The following is a 16,561-nucleotide window of genomic DNA, read 5'->3' as shown; positions in this document are numbered from 1 at the left end:
ACGATCCATATCACATGAACTGACGGTCTCCAAAATGCTACCAGGAATCACGGGTGCTAATGGGGTAGCCTGAGCATGCGGGGGGGTGGGCGGGCTGGGCCGCCCCGGGCCGGGGTACCTTTGAGCTCTAACAGGGGGGCCGTGCTTCTAAAGGTGGACTTTGGACACAGAGAAGCCACTGAGCCACTGCAAGACCAAAGAGACAGCGTGAGGCCGCGAGACACCGGCACGGGCGTGGAGCCCGTAGACACAAGCACACAGGACAGACGGGTGACGGATGGCGGGCCACAGAGAGCCGGAGGCCTGCAGGGTCGTGGGGCACGAGGGGAGAGGTTAGTGCTGGGCTGCCACAGGACACCTGTGTGTGCCCTGCCTGGGCCCTGAGCATGGAACTGGGGACCCCTGGGCTCTGCAGATGGGACAGTGAGGCAGACAGACCCCCATCCTGGGGCAGAGGCAAATGTGCTGGGGGTCAGAGGGGGAGATAGCGGGACAAAGCCAGGCAGACACCTTCCCAGGAGGGATGGAGAAGCAGGGACCCTGAGAAGTAGAAGGGACAGGAGAGAGATGGGAGGGGCCATGGCACCCATCTCCTGTGCCCAGAGCCACCTGGGGACACAGACGGAGGTCAGGTGGCCCCCATCCCACAGGTAGATAACAGGCCCAGCACTAGGCCTCGGGCCAGGGACAGAGCTGGGTGGGGCTTGGGAGCAGCCGTGCAGGTGGCACTCACCTTACCACTGATGTCACCGATGGCCACGTGGACGAAGATGGAAGCCTCTTCCATCCCCTCCAGGTACACATGCCGGTAGCCTGCAACAGCCAGGTCACGGCTCACCCTGCCCGACCCTCCACTCACAGGTCCCAAGGCCCTGACCCAGAACCCAGTCCTGGGGACTCCACCTCCTCCAGGAAGCCCATCAGGATTGCTCCATCCTGCAAAGATCTCTTCCTCCTCTGCAGCCTGGGATCCCCTGGCCTTGCACCCTTCTCGTCAGCTTCCTCTGTGTCCCCAGGCCACCCAAGGCAAGAGCCAACTCCCAGAAGGATGCTGGGCCCCACCCTGCCCTGGAGCTCTCAGCTGGCCTGCATGGGGGACACCAGCCCTAGTAGGGATGCTGGCCCAGGGCTCTGCCCCCTGCCCACCTGGCATCATGCTGCTGAAGGCCAGTGTCCTCTGGCCAATGAAGTCACGCCCGATGGGGTCATGGTCCCAGACAAGGAAGCGCACCAGCGCAATCTCAGGCATGTGCACTGTGAACACCAGCGTCTCCTCCCACATGGGGTTGAATCCTGGAGGCCGTCAGAAGAAGGGGTTACCTCCCACCCAGGCCCTGCCTGGCGGTCACCTGGGCCCACACCCTCTCCGGGAGCCGCCTCCTAGGCTGGGCCGGCTGGTGAGAGGGGCCAGGTGGTTGCCGTTGGGCTCCTACCCGAGGGGACCCCTGGACAGTTCTGGGCCACAGGAGGCAGACCTGGACCACTTCCGCTCCCAGATTGGCATCGCCAGGCGGGAGCCATGCCAGGGCCTCGGGGCCCAGGTGGCAGCAGGTGCCTACAGCCCTCACCATTATCGTCCACCACGTGGGTCTGCTCCTTGCTGCAGTCCACGGGGAGCCCGATGACCTCCACCTCCACGAAGGGGTCGATGATCTGGTACAGAAGGCAGGGCTGGTGCCGGGACAGCCCCCAGCCTGCCCCCACCCTGCTCCCCGCCTCTCCTACCTCCCCACGGTCGCCCAGCATCGAGTCCCTGGGCTTGGGGAGCTGCTGCCCACTGATGATCCGCAGCACCAGCTGCTTCTTGAGCTGCCCAGGCAGGGGGTCCTCGGCATTGGGGTTGAAGCTGCCTGAGGGGCCAGGGCATGGGGCTGAGTGGGGCTGGGGCAGGGCCCCCTCAAGTCGCCAGGTGGTCACTCCAGCCCCACTGACTGGATGGGAGCCCCAGCCCAGGAGGGCGAGGGCTACGTTCCAGCGCGGGGTCACTCGGGGCCTGTGTGCAGTCGCCATAACAACTGCCCTGCGGCATGGCCACCACTTGACCCCCTCCATAGGTGAGCCAGGGGGCTCGGTTCCTGCGAGAGGCCAGCCGTCTCTGGGCGGGGAGCTGGGTGCCCAGAGGCAGGGCAGGTGGAGAGCCTGAGAGGTGAGTGCCCATAACAGGCACCGCGCAAGCCAAGATGGTGGGGAGGAGGATGGGTGAAAACAGACCTACACATGGTCTCCAGCGCATCAGGGGAAGAACTCCAGGGTCTGGGGAAGGGGGAAGGGAACTCCCTTGCTTCGTGGTACAGGCAAGCCTCAACCCACCATGCAGCAGCCTCTTGGGGGCCAGGGTGTGGGCAGGGGCTTGGTCATTCACCCCCTCCAGGTCCCTGGCAGAGTGGGGGCCCTTCACTGCATACGGCCCACCTCCAGGCATCCCGGGTCCCAGCATGGCCCCAGCAGTCCTGCCAAGCCGCCCCATGACCTTAGTGCACTCACACAGCCCTGGGGCCCCAGCCTCACCCTGGCACATGCACTGGGGCTTGAGCACGTAGCCACAGCTGCCGTTGGCACTGAACTTGGCCCGGTTCAACTGCAGCATCCGCCCCTCCGACTGGTAGTTCAGGGCCACTGCGGGGAGGGACGTGAGGGCTCCCAGTTAGCATGCGCCCATGGCCCCTGCCTCCCCTGCACAGCCCCCTGGGAGCCTGTGTGAGCAGAGCCTGGGGCTCACAGCTGAACATGGCAGGGCCATGCATTCTGGCAACGTGACCCGCAGTGCCTGGCAGAGCCGGCCCCCCACGCACCCCTGGACATGCATGGCAGACACGCCGTAACTCCCACCTTGCCCTGGGGTCCTGAGGAACCCCCACCCCAAGTCCCAGCCTGGAGGATGCCACAGGGGGCTCCCCAAAGCCACGGGTGAGGACAGCCACACCCCTGCACCCACCCATCTGGCAGCCCGCGTTCCAGAAGGGCTGCGGGTTGAAGTTGCTGGAGTCGACGCGGTAGGACGAGGGGTAGACGCGGGAGAGCTGGTTCTGGTTGAAGCACAGGTACCGAGCCGGCTTCTGCTGCAGGATCTGCTGGGCCCTGGCCTCGCTGAACGACGACACCTGCCAGCTGGACGCCACTGCGGGCGCACAGGCCGCCTCAGCTCTCGCCCAGGAGCGGTGGCCCCCCTGTGCCCGGGCCCCCATTGCCCTCACCCTCCATCTCCACGTCATGGATGCCCACAGACTTGGTGTACTTCACCAGGTCCGAGAGGGCGCGGGACAGCTTCATGGTCTTCTTCTGCCGGGCGGCCCTGTGCAGAGGGCGGGGGCAGGGCGGGACCCGGGGGTCAGCCCGGCTGCGGTGTGACACTGGGGGGCGGGCAGTGCCAAGCCCACCACGGAACGCCTCCCCCACCAGGATGGGCCCGTCGGCCCCCTGCCCTGGCCCCGTCCCCCCTAGTCACTACGCTGTCCCTGGGCGCACATGGGACCCCAGCATTGCCAGGACGATGGCCTGGGCACTTCCAGCTGCCGCTGCCTCTTCCAGGGCCTGGGCTGGGGGCGGGGCACTGACCCTCGGCTCTGGCTGTCTTGGGGGTCCGGGTCCACATCCCCGTCCTCCACGCTGGCCACCTTCTTCAGCCTGCTGCTTTTTTTCTGGGGGGAAGGAGGGCATAGTCAGCACCCACAGAGCCCTAGGTGCGGCCAGGCTGTCTGCCAGGCCATGAGGGTGTGGGAGGTGGGCCTACCCGTCCTCAGCAGGGCCCCGGGTGACCCTGAACTTGGGCATTGCCCGGTGTGAGCCAACAGAGGCCACAAGGCACCTGCTTCGTTCCACCCTGACCAGGACTCGGGACTCAAGGCACTTTAGGGGGGTCCTGGGGCACAGAGACAGGGCCAGCTAGGGCACATGAGGGCAGGGACCCCAGCCCAGGAGCCCCCCAGACCTTCCGCTTGGAGAAGCTGCCCACGAGAAGCCGGCTGTTCTTCCTGCTGGCTCCAGCATCCCCCCCAGACTCCGCATCCTCCTCAGCCTGGAAGGCGGGGAGACAGGGGCGCAGAGTGAGCCCAGTTTTGCACCAGGTAGGGCGGGGCAGCCCAGGCAGCCTTCCAGGAGGCAGGGAGCTGAACGGGCCTGGGTGCACTGAGGCAGCTGCCTGGGAGCTGAGAACAGGGGTTCCGATGGGATGGTCTTTCCCCCCGACCTCATCAGCTCACCCTGATGTGATGTTTTAAACTCATTAGGTTCCCAGTTCTGAGTTTTTCCCAGACAGTGACTGCATGAGAAACGCTGTTTGTGTGTCTAGAACATTTCCCAGCTGTGCCTGCTTCTGTAAGGCTTTTACAGGATCCCTGCAACTCCGGGGGCATCCTCACCGGATCAGACAGATAAAAGAACCCCCCCCACCAGCTGCTCCCCTTCACCCTCGGGCACAGTGATTCCAGGCACTCAGCCTTCCTGAGCACAGAGGTCCCTCCCTGCGCCAACCCCCACCGAGGCTTCCCCCAGGCTGGTCCCATACGCACACATCTGCACGCCACCACTGTGGGCGCCCCCGCACAACGCCCACAGACACAGCCCTGCACCTGGGCACCACCCGGCCACACCCCAGCCCTCCCGCTGGCCTCTCATCCAGGAGGTGAGCAAGGCCCCCTCAGGGATGGGCTCCGGTCGCCTGGAGCTCCAGCTGGGGACACAGGGAGAGGGAAGGATGATCAGAGAGTGCCTGCCCCTTGACCTTACCAGCCTGGACACTGCCCACAGTGGCTCGCACACTAGGGAGGGAGCACGTGGCAGGGACACTGCCTGTCAGTGTCAGCCCCCTCGGAGCTCCATCTGACCCCTGACCTCTCCCCACTCCTGTGCCCCTCACCCCTCATCCTCCGCCCTCCTGGGGAGTCAGCACAGGTGCCTCGGGCGGCCCTTCTGTTGCCAGAGTGGCGGAGGGGCCTGGCTGTGCCCTTTGTGCCCTCTGGTGGGCTGCGCGGAGAGGCACAGGCCCACAACACTGAAGGCGCTCAGGGCGGCTAAGGCTTGAGTTGCCTGTACACGTGTCACCCCCTGTGCCCCAGCAATGCCAGCCTGTTTTCCTGATTCACTGATGACTCCACAGTGGGCCGGCAGAGACACTGGAAGCCGAGTTCAGTGTTCAGAGCCAGCTGAGGCTGACCCGCTTCGCAGCTGTTTAAACATCTCCTGCAATGCTGCATACCAAGTGCCAGTGGGCGGGGCACAGCCAAGGAGAGGTGTGGGCCAGGCCCACAAGCCCCTCCTGACCAAGACTGTCCAGCCCTGGCCACGCTGGCATCTGGGGTCTAGGTCCCAGCAGTGGACCAGGCCTGTGCTCGGCCACACCCACAGCTGGCGCGGCAAACAGGTCCCCTCCTGGCCTGTCCTCTTCCTCCCCTCCAGACAGCCTCGGCCCCACCTGCCCCATCCCACAAGGACCTCAGGGGGGCCTCGGGCCCTCGGGCAGAGGGGACAGAGGCACGTCCAGGTACATCCAATACCCCGCTGCCTAGACGCTCCCCTCTCTGCCTGGACCCCACAGAGACTCCGTAGCTCCACCCCCTGGCGGCCCCCTGCCCACGTCACAGCAGGGAGGGCCTGGTGCCTCTGGTGGGGTGGGACTCCCTGCTCCCCGCATCAAATCCCCATGCCTGGCAGCTCAGTCTGAGCTCCACCTCCTCCAGGAAGCCTTCCCTGAGCACCTGCTCCCCCCCATGCAGAAGGCTGCTCAGACACAAGGTCCCCAGGGCCAGGCTACTCTTCTGAGCGCCCCCACATTTTGCCTGCCCAGGAAAAGCAGGGACTTCACATCATCACTGCTTAGCCAGGCAGGACCACCATGCTGCCTGCCCACCCACCAGAGACACTGGCCCTCTGGAAATAAGTGACCAGCTATCAGCACATGACCTGGGGGGCCATCTGCATGGAGAGGGACCCTTGAGCTTCCAGAGGCACCAGTTGTACCCCATGGGTGGGACACAAATACCCACATTGGAATATACTGTCAGGGGGCCCAGCCCCCTCACGCTGGCCAGGGAGGAGCTGCCCTCCCCCACCAGGAGCTCAGATAGTGGCCAGGCCCATGCAGGGGGCAGGAGGCAGGGGTCCCCAAAATAGGAAGACGCTGCCTTGCTCACCTGCAAAATGGGGTCCGCACGGCCTACCGATGCCCACCTGCCCAAGGCCAGCTGCCCCGCCCACCATAGACCCCAGGAATCTGCGGGTGCTCCGGCTGTGCTGTGCCGAGCCATGCTGTGCCTGTCCCGCAGTTTGCTGTCCCCCCACAGGCGAGACTCGAACCTCTCAGCCTCACTGGCCCAACACCCCCCCCCCAGCACATGCTCCTCGCTGTCCTCTCCACAGGGGCACTTCCCCACGAGGCTGTGGGAGGCTCCGGGCAGGGGCGGCTGGGTTCAGAGACCATGGGCGCCCCTCCCTGTCATTCATGAGACCCCTCAGTGGGGGGCCCTGCCTCTGGCCCCCAAGCACTGCTCAAGCCCCCTTCTGCAAGGAGCCACCAGTTGTCGGGGGCTGCTCGCCTCTCCTGCCCAAGGATAGGTAGAGGCTACCAGCTGGGGCTTGCCCTGGGCCTCAAGGGACAGGCTCTGGCTGTCAGCTGCACCAGAGCAGCCACACAGGAGGGCAGGCCCTGGCCCCAGCTCTCTGCCCTGTGTCATGGCGACGTCTGAAGGTCCTCCAGGATGAGAGTCCGAACAGCCAGATGCGGGCTTCTGGCAGAACAACAGGGGGTAGCCGGCCATGCGTGCAGGTGTGTGGCCATGTGTGCGTGCAGGTCCAAGTGTGTGGCTGTGTGCCATGCGCATGTACGCACACGCACGGGGGAGCACAGGCCTCATGCTCAGGGCCCCCGGCCACAGGGCTCTTACCCTTTTGCCCTCTGCCTTGTGGCCCAGCTTCCCTGATGGAGGCAGCATGGAGACAGTGAAGGCGTTCAGGTCCTCACAGTCCCGAATCTTGGACTCCTTGATTAGGGAATCCAGCTTCCTCTTGGCGATGCTTTCCACACGCTTCCGATTGGAGGAGGCCTGCAGGAGCCAGATGGCCGGCCTGTTGGCGGCAGCAGGGAGGCCCCCCACCAGGTCTTGGGCAGCGCTGCAGGGTCCTGCTGGAGCTGGGGGCAGCTCACCCCATCTGGACCGAGCACATATCAGCCCCTCCCACCTGGTGTGGACTGCACGTCACTCCTACATGAAGTCCCCTGGCCAGCGGGCATGTGACTTGCCCTGGACTGTGGACAATGACCAGCAGGCCCTGACTCCAGGCCCTCCTGACCCTTAATGCCTGCCTGAGGGGCCCCAGCAGACCTGGTTGGCTGCCCAGTGGGCCTGGGACCCTGCCACTGGTCACCGCATGCCTCATGAAGATGGGCGTGGGCAGGGGCGGGTTCGGACTGCCTGGCTGGCTGGTGCCGGGGGCTGGGGAGGGGTCTCCAGGAGCTCTCCCCACCCGAGCATCCCCCAGTGTGGCCCTGACCGACATGGGCCCCTCCAGGGCAGGGCCAGGGCCTTGGGCCCCAGGGTGTCCTGTGCCAGTTGGCAGGGTATAAGGTAGACATGGGCTCTCAGCCACCTCGGGTGGGGAGCGGTGCGCAGGCACCAGGAGCAGCAAGGATCCTGCTGCCCCAGGGTTCCTAAAACAATCAGCCAGCTCAGTGGCTCCATGTAATTATTTCCCATCCAATGGCCCCGTGGGGAGAAATAATGCCTTTGCTGCCTCGCGGCCACAGCTTAGAGCAGCCCCAGAGGAGAGGAGATGCTAATCACGGAGCCCCAGTCCCTCTGCACAGCCCTCCTGACCCCTCAGCCTCCCTGCACCGCTGGGCGCAGACAGAACAGCACGTGGAGGCCATGAGCCTGCCCCTGGGGGCCCGGCCCCGCCCTGCAGGAGGCCCCCCGGCTCACGTCCCCATCCGGGAGCTTGCAGTCGGCCTCAAGCTCCTCCGCGCTGTCCTCGTCAGACACGTCGCCCTCCTCCACGTCCGCACCAATGCCGGCTGGGAGCTTCTTGCCCTGGGGACGAGGCATGCATGGGGGCTGCCCTGCATGAAGTGGAGGGCGAGCGCCCACGGGAGCAGGACAGAGGGAAGGGCCTCTCCCAAGCTGCATTTGGACCTCAGGCCTCGGGGCAGGCACAGCCCCCCGCATCCCTGCTTGCTTAGGAAACCCAGGGTGTGCATGCAGAGATCCCGGGCTGAGTGGCCACTGGGCCTGGCCCCAGGAGGGGCAGGAAGGTGCTCACCTTCACCAGGATCTTGCCCTTGAGTGCCTGTGGAGAGGGCAGCGTGGTGGCATCCTCACTGCTCACTGACGACAAGTCCAGCTTATCCCCGAGGATGTCAGTCAGGTACTGGGCCATCTTCTTCTGCTGAATGACACTGCAGTGGTTCTCAATGGACAGGATCACTGGGTACCTGTGCCCCAAGGTGGGAAGAGCAAGGTGGGCCGGGGGAGGGGGAGGCTGGCCTCTGCAGGGCTCCGGTCACCTGCACCACAGAGTGGAGAGGGTCTTCACCAGGAGCCCAGCACGACAGCTGCTGGCCGTCCGGGAGGGGAGGGGAGGGGAGCTGTTGGGAGGCCTCGCGGGTGGGTAAAGAGGGCATGTGCTGCTCCTCCCAGCAGGAAAAAACAAAGGTGATTAGAAACTCCAGCAGCAAGAGGGACACATTCAAGCAAGTCAGCACGTCTTGGTTTTAAGGTGATGCAGATTAAATGGGCAGGACGGGAGGCAACGTCAAGCCTGAGATAGACGGTCCACTGCCCTGGACCCTGGCGACACTCCTGTGGATGGCCCTGGGGTCCTGGCATTGGCCCCATAAAGGGAACACAGGCCTGGCACTGACTGTCCTGAGGAACCAGTCATTGCCTAGTGGCCCCAGATAGGCCGTGCAGCATGGGGATTGCCATTATAAGTTCTTCAGCTGTTTGATTTATTGTTTTTAACCATAAACATGTTATTTGGATTTTTGCCAAAGGCAACATAGGCCTTTTAGAAAATGTAGATGACCCAGACCCAGAGGGCATGAAGCAGAGCAGGAGATGGCACGTCCTGCACCGCAGAGGGGTGAGCAAGGCGCGGGGCAGAGGCTCTCCTGTGCCCCCGTCCCAGGCTAGGGGCTGAAGCCTGTGCCTATGAAGGGCATGCTGGCACACGAGGCGCAAGCCTGCCCGGGGCCTGGCTCCTCGGCAGCCGTAGGAGACCTGTGTGACCTAGCGCCCGTACTGAGATGCCCCCTCGCCTGCCACCGTGCAGAGGCACCCCCACCCCCGCCCCTGCAGCCAGAGACAGAGCCCAGGCCAGCTCTTCCCCGGGTAGGAAGGCTCTGTGCCTGTTCCCTAGACCGACCCTGCTTCTCCTGTCCTCCTTCGTTCATCAGCTCCTTCTCGCCTGCGAGCCTCATTTAACCAAGACTTGAGATGAGTCTAAGGGGCTGGGGAGGCTGCCTTCTCTTTCCAGAGAGTAACTGAATTCTGGTCAGCAGTGTCTGGAGCCACAGCTGAGTGACAGCAAATTGAATCTGGACGCAGAGCCGCCTCTGGGGGTAATCTGTCCTGGAGCCCCTGCGGCTGACACCAGGGCCGCCAACGTATGGATGCCCGTGCGCTGCACAGCCCCAGCCTGCCAGGCTGCCCGCTCCCACACCCACCTCCCCCGTCCCAAGATCCACAGCTCCTCTCACTCCCCTGCCCTCACCCTCAACAAGAGACCCTGAGCCGCCGCCCGCAGAAAGGATGTGGGGCGGGGGCAGGAACAGCCCCTGGGCCCCCCCAACCTGCTCCCCAGCAGCAGCAGCCCTGGAGTCCCAGCCACTCACTCGTTCTTAATGAAGGCGTATTTGTTGATGGTCTCAATGACGTCTTTGAAGAGGATCTTAGAGGTCAGAGTGTAGCCGTGATGCACAATGGGCTCCCCATCAGGCCCATCCCAGCAGTCCACTGTGGGCAGGCAAATCCCGGTCAGCTCCAGGGCTTGGCCGTCAGTGCCCAGGGACCCACAGCCAGCAGACTCGGACCGAAGGGGTCCTCTTACGCGGTGACTTGACACCAGGAGAGGCCCCTCTCAGCCTTTACCCGGGGCAGGGGGCAGAGACCTGCCCAGAGACCCCAGAAGGCTCCCCTCCAATGGTACCAGTCCAGAGCCCAGGATCGGCCCCTGGGCCAAGGGGCTGTGGGGTCTCAGAACCCCCGCCACTCACCCTCCACACAGCGGCAGCCAGCCTGCAGCACCCAGGCATACATGTCCACCCGAGACTGGGACATGAGCTGGTCGCCCACGAGGTAGGTGTTATGGGACGAGGTGATGAAGTAGTGGCTCAGCGGCCGGGTCATGTCCTGGTGCACACCATGGTGCTCAGGGTTGAAGATGTCACCAGCCGGGCTCCGTGTGTAGTTGGTGAAACCTACAGGGGGAGCATGGGGGCGGGCTCAGGCCCTGCCTGCCAGCCCCACCCCTGGGCTCCCCTCGGGACCGCCACCCCCCGAGCCACATGGACAGGGGAGTGACCTGCTCGGGCCGACTGTCCAGGCCTGCAGGTATGCCAGGACAGCTGGGCAGCAGTGCCACCCCACTTACCGTCGATGCCCAGCACCCTCTTACTCCTGTTTTCTGGGCAGGGCTCAAACTGCTCGATGATGTCCTGGCAGCTCTCAAGTGTCACCCCCGTCACCTAGGCCAGAGGGGGGCTTGAGCCAGGCTAGCCTCGGACAGCCCGTCCAGCGCCCCCACTCCCGCCCCCGCCTGTCTCTAGTTGCCGCATCGGCGCTGCCCAGAGTAGTGAGCTTCCCCCACGGAGAGCGTGCTTCCCCCAGTGGGGCTCGCTGGCGTCCCCAGTGTCACGAGACCTGGACTTGGTGGCCAGCGGACTGCAGGTGGGCCCCATGGCTTTGGAAGAGCTGGCTCTGACTGAGGATCCTTGAAGCAAGGGGAGGGGTCTTTGGACTCATCAGCTGGGCTGCCCGCCTCCCCTCTGAGGGGTCCTGAGAGCCATGAACCACGGCAGGTCAGGCAGGGGCCAGGGCTGGCACGTGGGAATGTGCAGGAGAGGCGGCCCTGTGCATTGGGGTGATCACCCAGGGCCCTGGGGTGCCATCCGGGCCAGGAGCCCCCAGTTTCCAGAAGCTGGTCCATCAGCAAGGCTCCCAGGAAGACCCCAGGAATGTGGGGGTGCATACAAATGGTGGAGGAGGGAGGGGCCAGAGCTCGGAGCAACTGTGGACCCAGAGTCCAGGGGCTGGGCCAGGGCTCAACCCATCTGCCTGGTGGACAGTTTTGGCCCCAGACTATATGGAGAGTTCTGGAAAGCTTGAGGCAAAGGTCAGGGAACTACATGTCAGTTCTGCGCACCCTCGACTGGGCCACATTCCTGCCTTGCACCCCTGTACGTGCCAGCAGAGGGGACAGAAGACCCACAGCCTCCTCCCAGTGCTGCCCCCAGCGGCTGGGCTGGAAACAAGCTGCCCCCACCAGCAGGACCCAGCCAGGCTGGCTGCAGCTCTCCTGCCTGGGCAAGCCCCCAGTGCACCCCCCCAGCAGGCCTGGAGAGGAAGCAAACAGGCTGCCAGAAGGACAGAGCCCCAGCAAAGTGTTACTGAGGGGGAGAGAGATGCGGGGGCACAGCCAGGACCCAGCCACCTAAGTCACACCCTGGGTTCGGAGCAGCCTCATGGGAAAGGACGGGGCAGGTGCTGACCCAGGACAGCATTAAGGGCAACCCCCTGCAAACACCACAGACCCACCCTGGGTCCCAAAGCCCTTCCTGTTGCTGTTCTAGCCACCCAGGCCCTGATCCTGCCCAGGGCCCCTCACTTTGAGGCTGACATCATGTGCGATGGGGGGCTGGGTGGAGGGCCCTGGCCAGGGTGTCCGGCCCCAGAAGGGCAAAGCTCCTAGGGCCTGCAGTTTGCCCCGCCCTTCTCCCCTCCCACAAGCAGATCCTTGAGGGTCCCAGGAAATTACAGGCCTGGACACTGGCCCTCCCACCAGCCCTCAGGGTGGGACCACATGCCTGTCTGAGCCCCACTACCTACCTTCCCCTTGGGGGAGCACTTCCCCTCCCCTGCCATGGGCTTCTAGCCTGCTGCCCATCAGAGCACCTGGTGGCACCCAGCTCCTGCCAGGCCTGGGATGAGGGGTTCAGACCTGTGAGACTCCGGACACTGGGAACCTGGTCAGTGGGCACTGCCCAGGGATCACGTGGCCTCTCAAGATGGACAAGACTGCCTGGGCCAAGGGAAGTGGGCAGGCGTACCCTGCTGTCATACTCCCGGAGGCATCTGGGTATCCTCTGGACAAATGGGTAGCGATGGGGACACAAGCCAGCTAGACCTACACGCTACAGCAAAAGGGAGCCTGAGCCGCGGACCCCGCGCCTCACAGGACGCTCCACGCTGAAGCTGGTGCTGTGCTCAAGTGGGGCTCCCCTCAGAAAGCTTAGGTCCCTCCTAGGAACTGACGTAGGCCCACTAAGCGGAGGCGGATTTGAGGAGCTCTGTGCCAGGCCGGTGCCCGCCCTTCTTCAGTGCTCAGCCACTGTGTGAGCAGGCTCGGATGCCCTGGAAGCCGCGGGGAGACCACACCGGCCGGGACCCCGCTCCTCCCGTGGCGCACTCACTTTCTGCTCCACTTCCAGGAAGCGCTGGAGGTCGGCAGTGTCCAGGTGGTCCTTGTGGCTACTGTAGGTCAGCATGAGCAGGTAGAGATCCCGGCGGGTGGACATCATCTTGTAGAAGGCACAGAACTCCTCAAAGTCCAGTGTCCCTTGGTGGTCGTCTGTGTCTGCTTCCTGCAGTGCAAGACCTCTGGGTGCCCCCATGTCCCCCCGAGCCCCATCCATGTGAGGTCCTCCAGGCCCACCCTGCTCCTTCTAACCCCAAATCACAACGTCGCCACCCTTGTCAAGGCCTCGTGATTGCTCCCTGGGACCCCACAGAAGCATCTGCCCCCCTGACTTTCCCACCAAGAAGCCACTGAGTGACCTTTCACACAGATCTGACCCAATCCTCCCCCAGTCCAAGCCTTCCAAGGTCAGCCTGCAGCTGAAGCCTGCAGTCACCACGACTGAGAGCCAACACCCCACATTCAAGACAACACTCCACCCTACTATCAACGCCCCACCCTGGAGCCAGGCCCCACCCTGGAGTCAATGCCCATTCTGGGCTGTGAGCCTGTAATTACAATCGGCTGCCCATCAATTAGAAGAGCACAGGGCCCCAGGGCTGCGAGGGTGTCCTGGCTCCAGTGTCCACGGCAGAGAGGAGAGGACCCTGGTCTCAGGCCATCTGCTTTGCAGGCAGCGCGGCTCACACGACCTCTGCACACCTGCAGGGGCTCCAGGAGAAAACCCACCAGGACCCCAGCCAGGGAGACCATGGACTCCTCCATGAATCCACTCGCTTGGGAGGCATCTGCTGAGGGGTCAGACCCTGGGGATGTCAAGAGCCAAGGTCAGGAGCAGACCCAGAAGGCCTGGAAGCCAGGCTGCCCAGAGGAAGCCCTGGGGGTGCAGACAAGGGAGGGCCCTAGAAGGTGCTGCTCTGAGTGCTAAAGATGGATTCTGATCCAGCAACAGGACGTGCAGGGACAGATGCCAAGTCAGCACCATGGACAGCACAGTGCACGTCAGCCCTGCAGGCCGCCTGGAATGTCTTTCCTCATTGGGCCACACAATCCGGGGTGGCCAGGGTGGGTGCCGAGTCACTGAGGCCCCCTCTGAACTGGGAGCATCACCAGTGTAAGCCAGGTGGCCACAGCCTCCCCATCCCCATACCTAGCAGGAGCTGGGCTCTGGGAAGGTTGGGCCCCGACCTGCACACATGCCGGCACTGCAGCTCTTCACTGAGGAGGGGGCCTAGTGGGCCCCAGCTTCTCACTCCAGGACCTACATGCCCATGCCAACACTGGGACAGGGCCAGCTTGGCATGAGGGGCCAGCCCAGAGCCACATGTTTTGGGGCCCGGCAGATGTCAGACAAAAATCCTGGTGTGGCTGGTGCTAGGTTTGAGGCAGCCCTACATCTGGGAGCTGGCAGGAGAGACAGGGCCGGGTCACACTGAGGGTCAGAGAGCCCCTCTGGGGCAGAGCCAGGCTGGTAGCCTCCCCGGGGGTGTGGCTGGAGCTAGGCAGAAATGCCTATTCCCTCAGTATTCAGCCCACAGGGTGGCTGGCCTCATGCCAGGCTCTATGCCAGGCAGTGCAGCCAGGAGTCCAGGGCAGGGAGCTGCCAGATGGCTGCCCAGCTGCTGGCCCTCAGCAGGAAATGAAAAGGTTTATGACACTAATGCTCCCGGGAGACCCAAAGGACAGATCTGAACCCTCAAAACCAGAAACACCTCCCCATGTGGCCGTGGAGCTGCTTTTCTTTCCATGAATGGAAGCCTCGGCGGCCGAGGGCACACGCTGCCCGAGCTGCCCTGCTGAGCCAGCCTCAGAGCCGGCCAGGGTGCTTACTATGCAATGGGGTCTGTGGCCACACCGGGCCTAGCCTACATTCCACTGCTCTCTCAGACTTCATAAAATTATGTTCAAGCCACTCTTGAGCCCTCCTTCCCTGGGCGGCCGTGCAGACAGGCAGGGAGGCCCGGGCACAGGGACATGACTGCCAGGGTCTGAACTGCCTGGTGTGGTGTCAGCTCCAGGCCCACACCCCTGGACCTTCTGGCTATTCTCCGGAGCCGGCACAGAGCGGGCCCACCTGCAGGGTGTCTCCGCTCCGTCCAGGGCTTCCTTGAGGTGATCTAGTTGGAGACCAGGGTCAGGGCCAGGACCGGTCAGGGGTTCTTCCCCCTCGTGTGCCTGGAGGGTATGTGAGGCCCAGTGGCCTTACAGGAGGGGCAGGCAGGCCCGGGCTTCTCGAGCTCCCAGCATGGGGCATTTTCAAGCCAGGACTTCCCACTGGACCCTCAGGCCCCAGGAGCCTTGCAAACTGTGTGAGGTATTTGTCTCTCCTCCTGCCTCAGAGGCCAAGCAGACCCCCACATCCTAAGCCAGACTGCCACCTGGGCCCCCTGTCACAGCCTCGCAGTTCTGGAGGGGCCTGCTGACCCCAGAGCTGCCCCTGGAGTGGGGCAGGCGGGGAACCTGCAGGGGGCTGATCTGCAGACCCGAGCAGATCCCCAGCTCCTCACTGCCCGGGCAGGCCCTGTCCCCCCTGTGAGTGTCCCCGTCCTCAGCCGGCACACCCACAGCATCCTGCTCAGCCCCTCATTCATGTACAGACCCATGGGCTCTGAGCTGGCCAGCTCCCTCGCTCCAGCCGAACGTGACCACCTGTCCATCAGGACAGCACAGGCAGGAGCCGCTGCGGCTGGCAGAGCAGTCAGTGTGCATGCATGTGCATGCAAGCGTGTGTGTGGCATGTGGCCTGGCTCAGGCTCAAGGAACCCTCTTCCCACTGCAGGAAAACGATGAGGCCTGGGAGCTGCTGACGCCATGTTCCCCTCCCCTGTACCAGCGAGGGCTCCAGAAGGACAGAACTGACCACAGGCGATGACGGCTGCCACTCAGCAGGACACATTTCATAATTTCTATGACAGTTGGGGACCAGGAGCTGCTGCCTTCAGGCCCAGGGAGTCGGGGAGGGACAGGCAGGGAGTGGGCCTCTGGGTGGGTCCTCAGGCACCCAGCACCTGCCCCAGCTGCAGAGGAAGCACCTTGGGGCCTCCGGAGGTCCAGGGCTGCTGGCCCCGCACTTCCCACCATTCACTGAAGAGCGGCGGGCAGCTCGCGGAGCCCCGCCCCACAAGGCCTGCAGCCCCGTCCCCTCACCTGGAACATCTGCTTCACCCTCTGCCGAGGCAGGTTCACGTTCAGCTTGTGCAGCAGCTGCAGGACCTCACTGATGCTCAGGCTGCCGTCCCCATTCTTGTCCGCCTCGTCAAACGTCTGCTTCAGCCACTTTGGGGCCGAGTTAGGGTTCAGCGCATCCAGCAGGGTAGCAGAGCCCCCCCACCCGCAGGAAGGAGTCGGGGGGACGGCCCAAGAGCCTCTGCCCTTCCCCCCCTCCCCCAACGTGTGGCCCGCCAGGGGCAGGGGAGCCCCGCCCAGAGTGGCCCGTGGAGGGCTCATCGCTGGGCCCCTCCCTGGGCCCTCCCCCCGCGCCCAAGGATATTGGTCCCTGGTGCGCTGGCGGCGGGCCAGGCTGTCCTCGTCACTGATGCCGGCCATGAGGTAGCGCAGCCCCGTGACCCAGGTGCGAGCTTCGTCCCTGCCGCACGAAACCAGGTCCAGCGACTCGCGGGGGCTGCCGTGGTAGATGCTGAAGCAGCAGTTGGGGTCGAAGCTGCCGTCGGGATAGCGCTGGAAGATCTCTGACTGCCGCCCCTCGCTCACCTCCTGGATGGAGTCGACGGAGACTGCGGGTGGCGGGGGATGCCGTCACAGCCCGCCCGGCCCAGGCGTCCCCCGCCAGCCCAGAGGTGCTCACAGACACAGCTCAGGACCCCTCCTAGCTCCCTATGCCAGCTGCTCACTCCAGGCTGCCTGGGCAACATGGCACGGGAGTCCAGCCATCAGTGTGCCTGGCTGGTGCCTCGCAGTGGGAGGTCTCATCTGCCCA

General features: G+C 64.3%; 1 protein-coding gene across 7 annotated transcripts in view; it reads right to left on the bottom strand.

The window, feature by feature from the left end:
• Window positions 1-16,561, bottom strand: part of PLCH2 (phospholipase C eta 2) — a 59,711-nt gene that overhangs the window by 4,549 nt on the left and 38,601 nt on the right. For 4 of the 7 annotated variants that reach the window (XR_012129924.1, XM_073233046.1, XM_073233048.1 and 1 more), the window contains exons 4-20: window positions 15,772-16,358; window positions 12,620-12,790; window positions 10,582-10,675; window positions 10,205-10,408; window positions 9,824-9,944; window positions 8,251-8,422; window positions 7,914-8,021; window positions 6,879-7,037; window positions 3,929-4,015; window positions 3,556-3,638; window positions 3,195-3,292; window positions 2,936-3,118; window positions 2,509-2,616; window positions 1,726-1,850; window positions 1,569-1,671; window positions 1,147-1,293; window positions 734-813 (exon numbers count right to left, since the gene is read on the bottom strand). Coding sequence is in view for 5 of the 7 variants with exons in the window: in XM_073233046.1 (XP_073089147.1) it covers window positions 734-813; window positions 1,147-1,293; window positions 1,569-1,671; window positions 1,726-1,850; window positions 2,509-2,616; window positions 2,936-3,118; window positions 3,195-3,292; window positions 3,556-3,638; window positions 3,929-4,015; window positions 6,879-7,037; window positions 7,914-8,021; window positions 8,251-8,422; window positions 9,824-9,944; window positions 10,205-10,408; window positions 10,582-10,675; window positions 12,620-12,790; window positions 15,772-16,358 (2,630 nt within the window). In the remaining 2 variants the exon portion in view is untranslated. The remainder of the gene's footprint in view (window positions 1-733; window positions 814-1,146; window positions 1,294-1,568; window positions 1,672-1,725; window positions 1,851-2,508; window positions 2,617-2,935; window positions 3,119-3,194; window positions 3,293-3,555; window positions 3,639-3,928; window positions 4,016-6,878; window positions 7,038-7,913; window positions 8,022-8,250; window positions 8,423-9,823; window positions 9,945-10,204; window positions 10,409-10,581; window positions 10,676-12,619; window positions 12,791-15,771; window positions 16,359-16,561) is intronic. The other 3 variants (XR_012129925.1, XM_073233047.1, XM_073233049.1) reach the window with 2 other exon arrangements.

This window comes from Manis javanica, chromosome 4 (assembly GCF_040802235.1).
Source record: "Manis javanica isolate MJ-LG chromosome 4, MJ_LKY, whole genome shotgun sequence".
Classification (NCBI taxonomy): Eukaryota; Metazoa; Chordata; class Mammalia; order Pholidota; family Manidae; genus Manis; species Manis javanica.
Note: the sequence above shows the minus strand (reverse complement) of the source record. Positions and strands in the feature narration are given on the sequence as shown.